The sequence below is a fragment of the Pagrus pagrus genome (genome assembly GCF_965226575.1).
Source record: "Pagrus pagrus genome assembly, chromosome: 15".
NCBI lineage: Eukaryota > Metazoa > Chordata > Actinopteri > Spariformes > Sparidae > Pagrus > Pagrus pagrus.
Window position 1 is genome coordinate 9639945 of NC_140199.1, and position 13390 is coordinate 9653334.

At 41.7% G+C, this 13390-nt stretch overlaps 1 protein-coding gene across 4 annotated transcripts in view; it reads right to left on the minus strand.

Moving 5' to 3' along the window:
- The window catches only part of grid1a (glutamate receptor, ionotropic, delta 1a), a 245317-nt gene that overhangs the window by 76299 nt on the left and 155628 nt on the right, over positions 1 to 13390 (minus strand). For all 4 annotated transcript variants that reach the window (XM_084375778.1, XM_084375779.1, XM_084375780.1 and 1 more), the window contains exon 4: positions 7035 to 7240. In XM_084375778.1, coding sequence (XP_084231904.1) covers positions 7035 to 7240 — 206 coding nt within the window. The remainder of the gene's footprint in view (positions 1 to 7034; positions 7241 to 13390) is intronic.

Consider the following 13390-nt stretch of genomic DNA (forward strand, 5'->3'; position numbering starts at 1 on the left):
ACAGTGGGAGAAATGTATGATCAACTTGTGAACAAGTTTTCATCTTTTCCACATTAGATGTGCAACCATGGGTTGCATTTGCAATCCATCCCTTAATTATCTCTTAAAACAAAAGCCATCTTTTCCGTCATGGCTTTAAAAAAATTCCTGCCTTCTTCGGCAGGTTGTGCCTGTCAGATACCATACTCGGCTCCAGTCTCTCAGCACTCATCTCTTTTGTCTCTCTTCACTGCCATCTCTTCCATTAGATTTCACCCATTACTGTTTCATACAGAGGTGCTTTATTATGTTGGAGGAGCCCCTTCTAGCTCTCCATCTCTTTCTCATCTTTGACCTTTCCTCCGTACATCCATCTCTCCCTGTCCTTTATTTCTCTCCCTGCCTTTGAATCCCTTTTATTTGTGCCCTCTCGCTGTGTTCCTGTCGTCTTCTCTTTACCCTCCTGCCACCTCGTGCAGCATCTCTTTCTCCCTCTCACGTTCCCTGGCAGCAGGCAGCAGTGCTTGTCACTCTTGTAGCTCGGTGTAGCCGCCGCACAGGAGGCAGACCTCACCCAGCCTCTCTGCTCCATCCATCAACTGGCCTGCAGAGCTGGCATGCCGGCTGACACCACCCATTCTGTTTCCCTTCACTTCAACACCTTCAGGAGGCCACTGTCCCGCAAGCACAGAGAGAACGAATGCAACCGAACACGATAGAAAGGAAACATTTCATTTATGCTACCTCATTAAAGCAGGTATAGGAGAGTTAACCCATGACTCCAACTTGAAGCAGCTTCCTATTTATAACAATAATCATTATAATAATAATAACAGTGATAATAATTCGCTATATATTTAATGTTAAGGTGTTTTAGTCTCACTCTCCATTTTCAGAATTCACATTCAGTACAGGTATTTCAATTCCTTAAAGCGTTTTAATCAGTGTTGGTGAAAATGAATGACTATCTCCCGAAGGCAGTACCCAGAGAGCCAAAAATCTAATTTAGGTGTCTTCAAGATATATAGCCCCGGAGCTGAACCGTTGACAATTAATGGTAGAGTGACTTTGGTAACTCATAAAAAGTGTCAAGCTTTTGTACCTAAATGTGCATCGTTTTATGTAAGTGATTTAACAAATGCTCACTAATACAACCCAAGGACGTAGAAATGGGACAGATGAAAGCTTAAAATTCCACTTTATGGTCCTCTAAAAGGTTCGTGACTCAAGTGAAGCTTCCCCATCACGACGGGAGCAGAGAGCAGTTGGGTGTCAGGAACGAGGCGACACCGAAGCTGACAGAAGACGCTGCATCCTCTCATGGCCAAAATGAACGAACGTGAGAGGTGATGGCAACTGTCCGGACGGGAGAAAACAAGAGCCCAGAATTTCAGTATAAAGCTGCGGACACTGTCAATTACATATGCATCTTGTTCAGAGTATGAGAAATGACTTTGGCCTGAGAGTAGACTGAAGAAGTGATAACTGACTTGTGACAGAATATGTTACTCAGGAAGTAGAGCGTCGCCAGAATTGGATGTGTGATTTAGGATGACTTTTGCTAATGCACTTATGTCCTTTACTGTTAGTCAGGTGAATTAAGAACTTCAAATTAAAGTTATGAATATGGTCGAGCTATATTACTCCTTTGATGAACTGTCTGCCTGACAAAGGTGCCTCTTTTTAATCTGCCCAATGCATATTGGGACATTTTCCCCCCCGTCTCCATCTGACCTTGTAAAGGAATAAATCAGCACGGACAGATTATGAGAAAATGGGCTCCAGGGCTCAGACATGTAAAAGATGCCTCACATCCCTACATAGTAGAAAGACAGCCAGACTGAAGGAGTTGTTTGTATTCATTATGTGTCTCCTTATAGCTGCTTTTGTCTTTCTACTTGTTTTGCCTCTCTTTGCCATCATATTCACACTGAGCAAAACATCAAATTCAATATAGTCGATAGTAAATGAAGACAGGAGGGCTGAAACGAGGCTGCTAAACGGCGGACCACAATTCGAGTCACATCAGTGGATATATTTAAGGACACCCAGGGATGTTTCCATCCCATTTGTTTTCGTCAAAAGTGGTTGTTTTTTAAGGAGACCTGGATATTTCTAAGCATTTGTGTGAGTGAACACAACTGGCCATTTTTCAAAGGGAAGTTGGACCATCTCCATCAGTGATCATGGGGACCAAAACAGGTATTTTAAGCCAAACCCTGAGGTTTTCCTAACCTTAACCGAGTTCTTTTTTGTTCCCAAACCTAAGCAGACCATAACCACAGAGTGTTGACGAGAGAGAAATAGAAAAATTGAACTTAAAGAAATATAAAGTTGCGACATGAAGACATTTACAGTTTTCAGAAAGGTTTGATTAGACATAATCAAAACTTAAATTACATCCTTTCAGCTGTTTTGCATCTGTTTTTAGTTGTTCACATTTGCTTTCAGCTGTTTTGTATCTGTTGTAATTGTGTCCGTAGTCATTTGGGGTATCTTTTTTTTGGTTGTTTGTGTCTCTTTGTAGTTGTTTACATATATTTTCAAGTGTTTTGTGTCTCTTTGTTGATGTTTTCAATTTGCCTGTTGCCTGTTTTTCATTCTCATTGTAGTGTTTTCCGTCCTTGTCGTCATTTTACATCTCTTTGTAACATCTCTCTGTGGCTTTGTTGTGGCATTTTGTGTCTTTGTTGTTGATCTTTGTCTCTTTGTAGTTGTTTTAACTTTGCAGTTTTTATTGTCGTCATTTCATGCCTGTAGTGTTTTGGGTATCTTTGTGGTCATTTTGTGTTGTGCATTTTGCATTGCTTTGTGCTGGTTTTCAGTCCCCTCAAGACCGCTGACTCTTTGTGGTTGTTTGCGTCTCTATTTGACCGCTCTTTGTAGCACCTCTTTGTAGTCAGTTTGCAGTTTCTTTGTGGCCATTTTGTGTCTCTTTGGCTATCCATGTGCATAGGCATAGGAGGGATGAACAAGTGTAGAGTAGAGCAGAGTAGGATAGAGGGAAGAAAATAATGGAGCTGAACGAACTATGAGACACAGAAGAAATATTCAGAAAAGAGCAGAATAAAAGAGCGGGTCTCTGTGGTAAACAGCAACTGCCACAGAACCAGAGCTCATCACCTCCATAGTTTCACTTACAACACACTGAATTCATCTTTTTGCACAAAACCTAAATGTCACTAATACCATCAATCCTCCTATCTACACACATTTCTTTTGTACTTGCATCATGATGTAAAAAACAAAAATTCCTGCGGCTTTTTGATCCGACTTCATGTCAACTTCTAGTCACCATGGCAACTTCAGTGTTTTCTCTCATGCTCATGAGTACTTGACTCTCCAAGGCACCATAATCATCATTCTCCTTTCCGTTATTAGCATATTTACATTTTCTCCCTCAAGATCTCTAGTGGGGAGTGGGCACGCTCCGTGACAGCAGTCACACCGAGGTATTAATGAAGCTTTGATGAATTAACAAACCTCCACCACTTCTAATATATTAACATATTCACGAGAGCATTTGGGGGCTGTGCTGAATCTGAAGCGTTGCTTATTTCTTATCCCCCAAGATGCCTCATGCTAATTGTATAAGGAATGATAAAGAACATAATTGGCGAGATTAAATGCAAACTTATGAGAAGAAAAGATGTCTACAGCAGTGTGTGCGTGTGTGTGTGTGTGTGTGTGCATGCAAAATTCATTGAAGTACAGGAAAAGATCAAAGCAGTATGTCATTAATGAAACTTGAAAGCCTTGGCATATTCACAATCTGCGCACAGATTTATTCGTATGTAAGTGCTTCACTTTTGGATTCACATTCGAGCGTTTACACTAAGTGAACAATTCAGGTTTCGCACCTTCTGTCATAACTTTTTATATGGTACTTCCTCACAATTGATAGAAAGATAAAATCAGTCAGTGCAGAAGATATGCATCGCTTAACTTAAATCTACTGAGGATAAAACCTTAAGAAGAAGACCATGTGTATGCTGCATATGTATGTCTATGTTGTATATTTTCTTCAAGGTTTCAAGGAAAAGAAAAACAGGACATGACAGGATATGGACAGGATTGTATTACACATAGCTAAGCACCGTCTCTGAGGGATTCTCTCTAACCCTCCAGTGATCTTCAGATGAAAGTGAGCTCCGAAAGCAATAAAAGTATGAAAATTCTGACATATATTCATATACTGTACATATCCTTACTTTTTTAGCTCCTTCAGTCTTTAGGCTGGCACGAACTTGTCTTCACTATGTAAGAGAGATAGCGGCCTGTCGGAGCTTAAGTTTGTCGTTTCTTTCATGGCAAGTGACATTACGAGGAGTGCGAAAAGGTTCTCCACAATATATAGTAAATATATTACATAAAACTTCTTAGTGTCCTGGCAACGAGAAAAGGAAACTAAACAGAAAATTAAACATTGAACTTGTTACAACATTTTTCCTATGTTTCTTAAAGGTCCCATATTATACTGTTTTTCATCAATTCCACACAGCTGTCAGAGGTCCAACAACACTGTATTCGAAATGTATTGCCCCAAACCCATCCGTGGTCCTGAACTTCAAATGTCTGAAAGTTGCTCTGCTGAGCTCTGCTGAGAGCAGCTGTTTCTGTGCCTGCAGCTTTAATGCTAATGAGCTCCGTCCTAACACACGCCCCTCTCAGGGAGAGGATGCCGCTCACGCTAGCGGTAGCATGTGCTAACGTTACGGTAGATGTATCACTATGGCTCGCCGAGATGCTGTCGTTCAACCACACCAGTCTGATCCAGAATCGGACCCAGAAGGAGAGGCTCGGAAACATACAGACTCTGCGGCTGCAGCAGGACTCCCCAACACAACCACCCGGCTCCCATCCCCCACTGACCTGCAACAGGTAACATCTAAAAACAGCTAGCGAAAGCTGTGTTTGTCTCCAACAGTCTCCAAACTCTTGGACACTGTCCGCATAGTCTCTGTCTCCAGTCTGCACATGTTTCCAGACTTTTCACTGTGACAACCGAAGCTGAGCTAACTAGTTAGCCAGTTTCAAGCTGACTTCACCAAACTCGTAGGCAACTGTAAATACTATCAACACGTGGCGACACTCACCTGTGGCTCGGGTGCAGTTGCTGGGTCCCGTATGGTTGAGACTAATTCTTTTACGAGGGTCAGTGTCAAGGCAAAGCCAGCTTTGTACTGACCCTTGTTACTGAAGCAGTCCGATGTGAAGTGGTTAGCACACACAAACAGACTCACAAGAACCGTAGCCGGCACGTTGTCGTTAAAAATGAAACGCAACCACTGTCTCTTCTGTAGCTGGGACAGAGTATAGGCACATATGTTGATTTTTACAAACAAAACTGAACGTAATGGCGAGACGGTAGCGCTGTACCTGGTGGGTGGACACTGTGGGTGGGATTATTCAAATTGAAATTTGACTCACTCATCTGGAAACTGCAGGCAAGACACCGTCAGAAATCTGTATCTCACTCAAAAAAGCACGGATGGTCTTTTTTTCAAAGTTTGTATGCGTGCGGCAGCACCATAGACCCAAAATAACACCCCAAATCCCAGAAAAAGTGAGTTTTTCATAATATGGGACCTTTAAGCAGTCACTTAGAAGCAGCAAGCTTTGAGAAGCCTTTCTTTCAATACTATTCTACATAGTCAAGGTGTTGTATTTTCTGCACACAGCCAGGCTTCTGCAATGCATCCACATTCTTTACAATCTATTTCTAAAATCACAATTCTTGGTGTATTGGCTTTGTAGTCTTGACCTATTTCTTCGACTCTTACCATTCCTAGAAAAGCTGACCAACCAAGCATCATAAAGGGATTTGTCATAGACTATTAATTTGCCTTATGGGTAACAAAAATACATACATTTTAGTATGAGTACATATTGCAAGTGTGTTTGATCTACAACCATATTTTAACAACCTTTTGTCTACTGCCCTGTATTTGAGGTCTACATTTTTCATTTGAGTTGGAAAACCATCAATGTTTATTCAGTGTTTGAAGATTAAGTGTCAGCCTGTGACGTGTTGGCTGGGCAGAACAAGCCACTCAGCTCGCCTTTATGTTTCATATTTTGTCTCCGGCGCTGCCAAGGTCATTCAAGTCGCTTCTTCAATCATGCCAGAACACTACAATACATTGTTATTCAACACGGTTTGACCGTATGGTTATTGTGAGTGTAACCCCTGCGGGTGGTTAAATGAAAACCTTCCACTTCTAGCTGCCATTCGTGAGGCGATAACATAGAGAAGTGTTGTGTTTTTTAGTTTACAGGTGTTTAATTATGAACATAGCAATTTGTCTCTCATGAACTGTTTTGAGGAGCTAACTGATTGGACTTTAAAATTGATGTGTGCTTAAGTGGAGAGCTGGATGCATTAACTCCTACACATTCCCCTGATTCCATATGCTATAATTAGCAAACATGATATATAAGGAGAAAATAGAGGAGAGGTTACTAACGGCTTCCAGGTTAGGGTAGTATGAGCTAAAAAAAAATGCAAATCCTCTGTGGCTACACACTTTGTCTGAACTCTGCCTGGGGTTACATGCAGTGTTGCTGATCTGAATGGTAAACAAAGCTCCTTACAGTGGCAGTGCAGTGAAGGCTCACTGTGGAAATACTTTTCTACTGTCCAGAGATACATTCAAATATTTGATTCAGGTTATTGGCACCTGAAATGTGGTTTTCCTTTGGCCAACTCAGTACTGAAGGTAAAACACATCCCAGTCTGATCTCTGCCATCTGCTTTGGGTTTTGTCAGGCGTCCACAGGGGTGTAGACCGGCACAGTTGCATCTTGTTTCATCAGTTTTAACAAGGTAAGGGTCACTAGCATGGTCTTAGGGGCTATTCCCTCTGACAACTAGGCAATTCACATTGAAATTTTTGATCAGCTGTCAGATTAGTATCGCCAGGCAGCTGCGTTTCCCTTCATGTGTCATCATCTTTATCGAATAAAAGCTTGTTTTCCGTCTGGCTCTTTCACTTTCTCCCTGCTTGTGTTGCTGATCCCCCTTGATGAAGTAAAGACTCAGCGGTGTAGCCTACCTGGTGGATGAACACCTGTGCGCCTCGAGGGCTCATGAGCAGCACGGCCCGCCGCAGAGTGTCCCGGTACCGGTTGAGCTCCTCAGTGCGCATCGTGTTGAAGAGGTCGGTAAAGACTCGGCTGACGTTGCGGTCCACCCTCTGCAGGGAAACATCCAGACCCAGCCGAGACGACTGGTCCATAAAGGTTTGCAAACCCCGGATATCTGGAGGAGGAGAAAGAATGACAGAGAATCGGCGATGAGGGGGTGACACAAACAAACAGGTGCTATAATATAAAGTACTTTATTCCCAGAGTACTTTATCAGAATTGTTGGTAAACAACCCGCACTTTCAACACCTGCACATCCACTCTATATTTTCAGGCTCCGTTCCAAAGGCTTCAAGGCAGGTTTCGTTCTTTGCTCCTGATCTAAAGCATGACAAAACACAACAAGCACTGCTGTCTTTCTGTTTCCTGGGGTTTACAGGATATGAAACTGCGAGCAGGTGTTGCTGTCCCCAGAGATCTGAGTGCGTGCGTGTGTGTGTGTGTGTGTGTGTTCCCTATACAAAAAAACACTTAAAAGAAGCCTGTGCTGCACACACAAATCAAAGGTGATGTGCAGCAGAGTGCTCACAATGAGCACAGCAATCCCAGCAGTCACAGGGGGAGCAGCAGCCCAGCATGTGCCAAGTCATGCCGCATTGTTAAAGAGAGGCTAGCCAAAATCGCTGGGGCCAGACTTCTCTCTGCATCCACAATGGATGATGTGTGGTTGTGTATGTGTGTGTGTGTGTGTGTGTGTGTGTGTGTGTGGATGGGTGGGTTTCCCCCCTGTTACATCTCTAGAGGTTTGATGAGTCATCGAGCGCTCTAGTTTTTAGGGCTGAGAACAGATGATACACGGAGGCAAACTGGCCCAAACCTATATAATCATACCTTCAGGGGGTGTAGTAATTTAAAGGGAGGTTTTGGATGCTTGAGGCAAAAAATGGAAATTAGGCTAATAAGAAAGCCCCTGACCCGGTCTGAGCAGCGAAGCAACATTTTAGCACATCTGTGAAGTTTCTCAGTCTAGACTTTTGGGGCAAAGAGAAGCAGCAATATGACTAAGTACCATATGAAGCAAACCATAAAGACTCAGATGCAATGCGCAGTGCCTTCCTGCTGTTGTTGTATTGCAATTTATTTTTAGGGGCAACATAAATACTCAGAGAATAAAAATGTTCAAAGGGCAGAACAAAAGATGAAATTAAATCATTCATCATTTTGAAGCGTCGCCAAACTCTCTTACTGCAGCACTCTTCGAAACCTCCTTGCCTTTCCAAGCACACACACACACACACACACACACACACACACACACACACACACAAACACACACACCTCTTTGCTTTCTTTGTCTCTAAATTGAAACGATTACCCTTGGTAGTGGGGGTTGCTTTGGGTATAATGGGCAAAAGCTCCACCTCTGAGTAATCCCTCCTTTTGTTGGCACACAAGTGCATTACGCAAGTAAATCACGGCTCCTTCCCTTCTGTTCCGCAACTGGACCATTGCAATTAACTTCAGATACGATATTTTCTATATACAATATTCAGCTTCAGTAGAAACTGGCTTTATATTTATTCTGTTCGTCAGTGTGAGCCTTGAAACCCAGGGGCTGTAAAAGAATAAACCTGTAAATGTGTGACTCAATAAGCAAATGATTAAATCGTGCACACAAATGTAAAAGTTGTGTTGTTAAACACTTGAATTACTTATCCGAGAGGCTTTTGCCAAGTGGTTTTCGATCCGTATAAACAACATGATGTTACACAACCTGCATAAATGAGACGGATGTTTAAACCACAGACAAGTGGCTTACTTTATTCCATAAAGAACAATGCAGTTCAGATTGGTTTAACATGACAAAAAAATAAATAAATAAATAAAATAAAATAAAAATAGATTCGCTAGTCACATATTGTAATGTTGCTGTTGGGTGAAAACCTTGTATCTCTCGGGAAATAGAGGAAACATACTGTAACAAACAAACAGGGTTTTTAATCCCGTGAAGAGCCGAGGGAAAGCTGCCATGCGATAACTACTCCAGGACGCCGATAGAAACATCGGACTTCAAAGCCAGCGTTCCAAACCGGTAGCAGGCTTTTCCACGGGCAACCGTGTCAGCCATGGACAGGGCTGCAGTAAAGAGGATTAACGTGGAATTAAAGGTCTGATTTCTGGACATGTTTACCCGAGCTTCATTTCTGACCACAAATCTGCTTCTGAAAGTTTTAGATATCAAAACTTTACCCTCTGCCCCCTCCTGTTTCACCATCCTGCTCTCGCGCTCTAACAAATTGCAACATACTCAGTGCTCTTGGTTTTCTGTCCGTCCCTTACCTGTCTTTTCCTTAACAGTCTGTGATCTGAGAGGACAGGAAAGATAGATCGAGGGAGGCTGAGAAATACCCCTTGAAGTTGCTCCTACATCCTTCCCAGCTCTATCTTACTCGAGTTGTAAAAAAAAAAAAAAGTGGGACTCCCTCTAGGATTGGAGCAATGCAGAAATGAGCGTATCATGATCAAAAGGCTCTGAGGTTTTTCACTGAGCTGTCAAGCTGCGTTGCAATCCGAGCGGAAAAGTCTGAGAAATGGCTTCGCTACCAGCCTGTGTTTACTCAAAATTGAGATGAGTCTGTTGAAGTAATCACTGTTATTCTTGCAACAATGACATCAGTTAATTATATGCAACATAGACTTTTTTTTTTTTTTTTGCAGATCTGAAACGTACCAGGCTCTGAGTGCGTTGTGCATTTCCACAAGAGCAATTAGAGCAATGGAGGGAAAGCAGAGAGTGAGAATTGATTGCTTCCGTTTTACTTCACTCTCTTCTTACCGACTGCAGACGTGTTAACACTGCATTTTGAGGTAAACATGACTATTCTTATTACCTGTCAAACTACATCTGATGGCATGGATATGAGGTCTGTACATCATAAATGATTTCTGTAGTTTGAAGCAGTGGCCAAACGCAGGAGTTCAGTGCAGGACTGACATTTGTAATATCAATCTTTGTTCTCCTCCGCACAGTCTGACAGGTTCAGTCCGGTTCATTCTTGTTTGTTTTGGGGCAAATTTCACAAAAGTTTAAACTACTTTTCTCAGGAATTTAAGTGTATTTTTCACTGCACCTTACAAAATGCTTCCCACAACAAAAAACACAAGAAAAACCAGAGAGAAAGACAAAATATCGGTTCATTATGCACAAAAAATTGACGACTGAGAATTTGTGCTTCAAGTCGTGTTTTCTTAAAATTGGAATTTTCAAGTGGTTTCAGTTGTATTATTGGATTTTTGTTTTGCTATGATTCCCTTTTCAGAAGACAGAATAAAACACAACATTCCAATTAAAAACCGCACATAATGAGCCCTCTGCAAAAGTGACAACACATGGAAGTAGCAGTGGGATAAGAGAGAGCGGAAAGACTAATTCAATCAACGACTTGAGTATGTAGAAATAGATATTTTTGCAATACATACACATTAATTCATTATGTTTGTTTTTTAATCATATTAAGGTCCTTCTTATCTGTGTTCAGGGGATAGGTTTGTCTCAGGCCATGCAGTGAGGATAAATATTCATACATAGTAAGTCTTTGTATGCATATATATGTGTTATGAACTGGGCTGCAGAGACAAACAACCCCAACACCTTGCAGAAGAGAAACAATAGGTGAAGAGAATCTTATTATGTTCTTACACCACGCCTAACAATACAACAGTGCGTGAACATTATCTGTCACACTGACCAAAAGTCAGTCGTTCATAGTGGCAAGGCCAAATGATTGGCCACAAGAGTCAAAGCAGAGTGAAGATTCAAAAGGAAAACAACATGAGGAAGCTACAGACAGTCAGATCTGTACCTCAGGTTTTCCTGCTTTAACCTCATGGTGGGATCTCAACTGTGTTGCACAACTGAGGGAAAAAAAAACATCTAAAACAAAAGAAGAAATGTGGGGCTCAGAGGGAGCAGACAAAGTTCACTCAAAAATGAAAATCCTTTCTTTATCTACTCACCTTCATGCTGACGGAAAGTCAGGTGGAGTTTCTGGAGCTTCACAGCAAAACAGTGCTGCAGCATTCTCCTTAACAGCTGAAGTGAATGACTCCATACAGCTCGTCCGGCTTAATCCAAGTGTACGGAAGCCCAGAGATCTCAAATTATTTAAAAACATGTTATTTATACCGTTGATGCACAGTTGAGCTAGAGACAGGGTGCATGCTATCGGTTTAGCTTAGCAGCTATGGTGAAGATATCAGCTCAAAAAGGGTGCAACTTGTTTGCTGTAAAGCTCCAGATTTTTTTGCAGGCTACAAGACTACACCAGACTTTCCGCTGGCATGGGGAAAATAACAGAATTTAAATTTTTTGGTGAACTTATCCTTTAACTGGAATGTTTCTAAGTGCTTCTACATTTATGTCTGTTAGCGAGGGACAAAGTCTTTGTGGAAATAAAACAAAAACGAAAGCTTGCAGCACGTAAAAGTATACGCAGAGAAGTTGAGTAAAGTGTGTACCTGCCTGGGCTGAGTACACGTTTTAAAAAAACAACAACTTGTAAGTGCATTGAGTTCATGTCATATAGAAGAAGCAAGATATGATCATACAGAGAAATTATGCTAATATTCAATCCCCCTAATGTATGTAAATTGAGGTGGTGAAAACAAATGTAAAATCTTTCAATCTAATGCAGTCTAATACAAATCCACTATCAGAGTACATATTGCCTCACAAATGACTGACTGTCACTGATCTCGTCTGGTTTGCATTTTTATTGATGTAAGTCTTTGTAAATGAGTATAAGCGCTGCTGCTGCACAGCTTCGCAGATAACGATCTGTGGTTTTCTGCTTTATGGACAGTGATGAATGCTTTGCTAAACATTTACTGTGGCTTCTGTGATGCCTATGAAAATCCAAACCTTGCCCTCAGCTTTTATGTATTGTTTAGACACGGGGGGGTTTACACCTACTATTGTCATTTCACTGTGGTTCATTCATCTGGCAAGTTTTAGCAAGCAGCTGTTCACTATTATACTTTCGGTTGGCGTGGATGTGTTGCATCAGTTTGTCTTTTGTTCGTCAAAACCTATAAAAAAAAATGAAGGAAACAAAATGGGTCCAATATAAGCAGCCTGGTCTGAATGTGCGGAGCAGGCTGGGCTGGAGTTATATTTCCCGCACTCAATTATTATCCGAGTCCAGGCCTGGTGAATGGTCAAAGATTCTGCTCAGTGATTGCATTTTCTGGCTTACAACAGTGCCATGCGAGTTTTAGTCCAAGTGGGGAATAAAATTAATTGCCCTACTTTAGTTTGGCTGACACCCTTTCAGGATGGTGCAATGCTGTGCGCTTAGAAGGGGAGGCAGTTGGCCTGAATACAACTATTGGAATGATGAAAAAAAATATATATAGTATTAAAAAAATGGAAAATAACCTTCAGGAATCAATAGAAACAGGAACACCAGCACCGCACAAGACTGTGGTGGAGTTTTTATTCAAAATGAAAGCAGGTTTATGGTTAAAATAATCTGTTGAGACTCAGAAAATGTGTTGAGCTTCTGCTTTTTGTGACCTGATTGTTGAGCATTAAAACAAGATTATGCAAATGGTCGCTCACCAATTATTTTACCCTTTCACAAAAAGGTTAAGAGGCCTCTATGTGGTCCTGCAGAAATATCTACCAACAATGGCTGCGTTACCCAGATTCGTTAAGAAGCTCTTAAGTGCTAAGATCTTCTTAGGAGCGCTCTTAAGAACGCTGTGAAAGAAGGATGTGTTTCCCAGAGTCGCTCTTAGCTTAAGAAGATCTTTCACTAAGAAGGAAATGTAAGATCGAGCAGACCCACTCTTAACAGCCTTCTTAGTGACCGAATGCTCAGTGATCAAGCGCGTCAGGGAAATTTATATCCTCCACTTTGCGAAATAATAAAACAATGCTCAGTGTTGAAATGCGCTCATAGCTGCGGACCACTGGCGCAAGAAAAAAAAATAAGAAAATGGTAGATGAAAAAAAACCTTTTTATTGAATTACACGTTTAAGTTTTCCGCAACATCTGCATATATGAGTTTATAGTACTACACATAAAAAAACAACAACCCTGTGGCATTTCACAGATATCAAGGGAACAGATGTATTAAACTCAGCTGAACCTCATCCAGAGAGGCTTCCCCTGCTACTCTGCGTTGCCAAAGTCCGCGCGTGTGAGAAACCATGGCTGCAATACAGCACATTCTCCCTGCGAACCAACAGCGTCGCCGTGCGCGAAGCCAGACGGTTTACATAAATGCATACGTGCGTCAGCACTTCTCCCCACTGGACGTG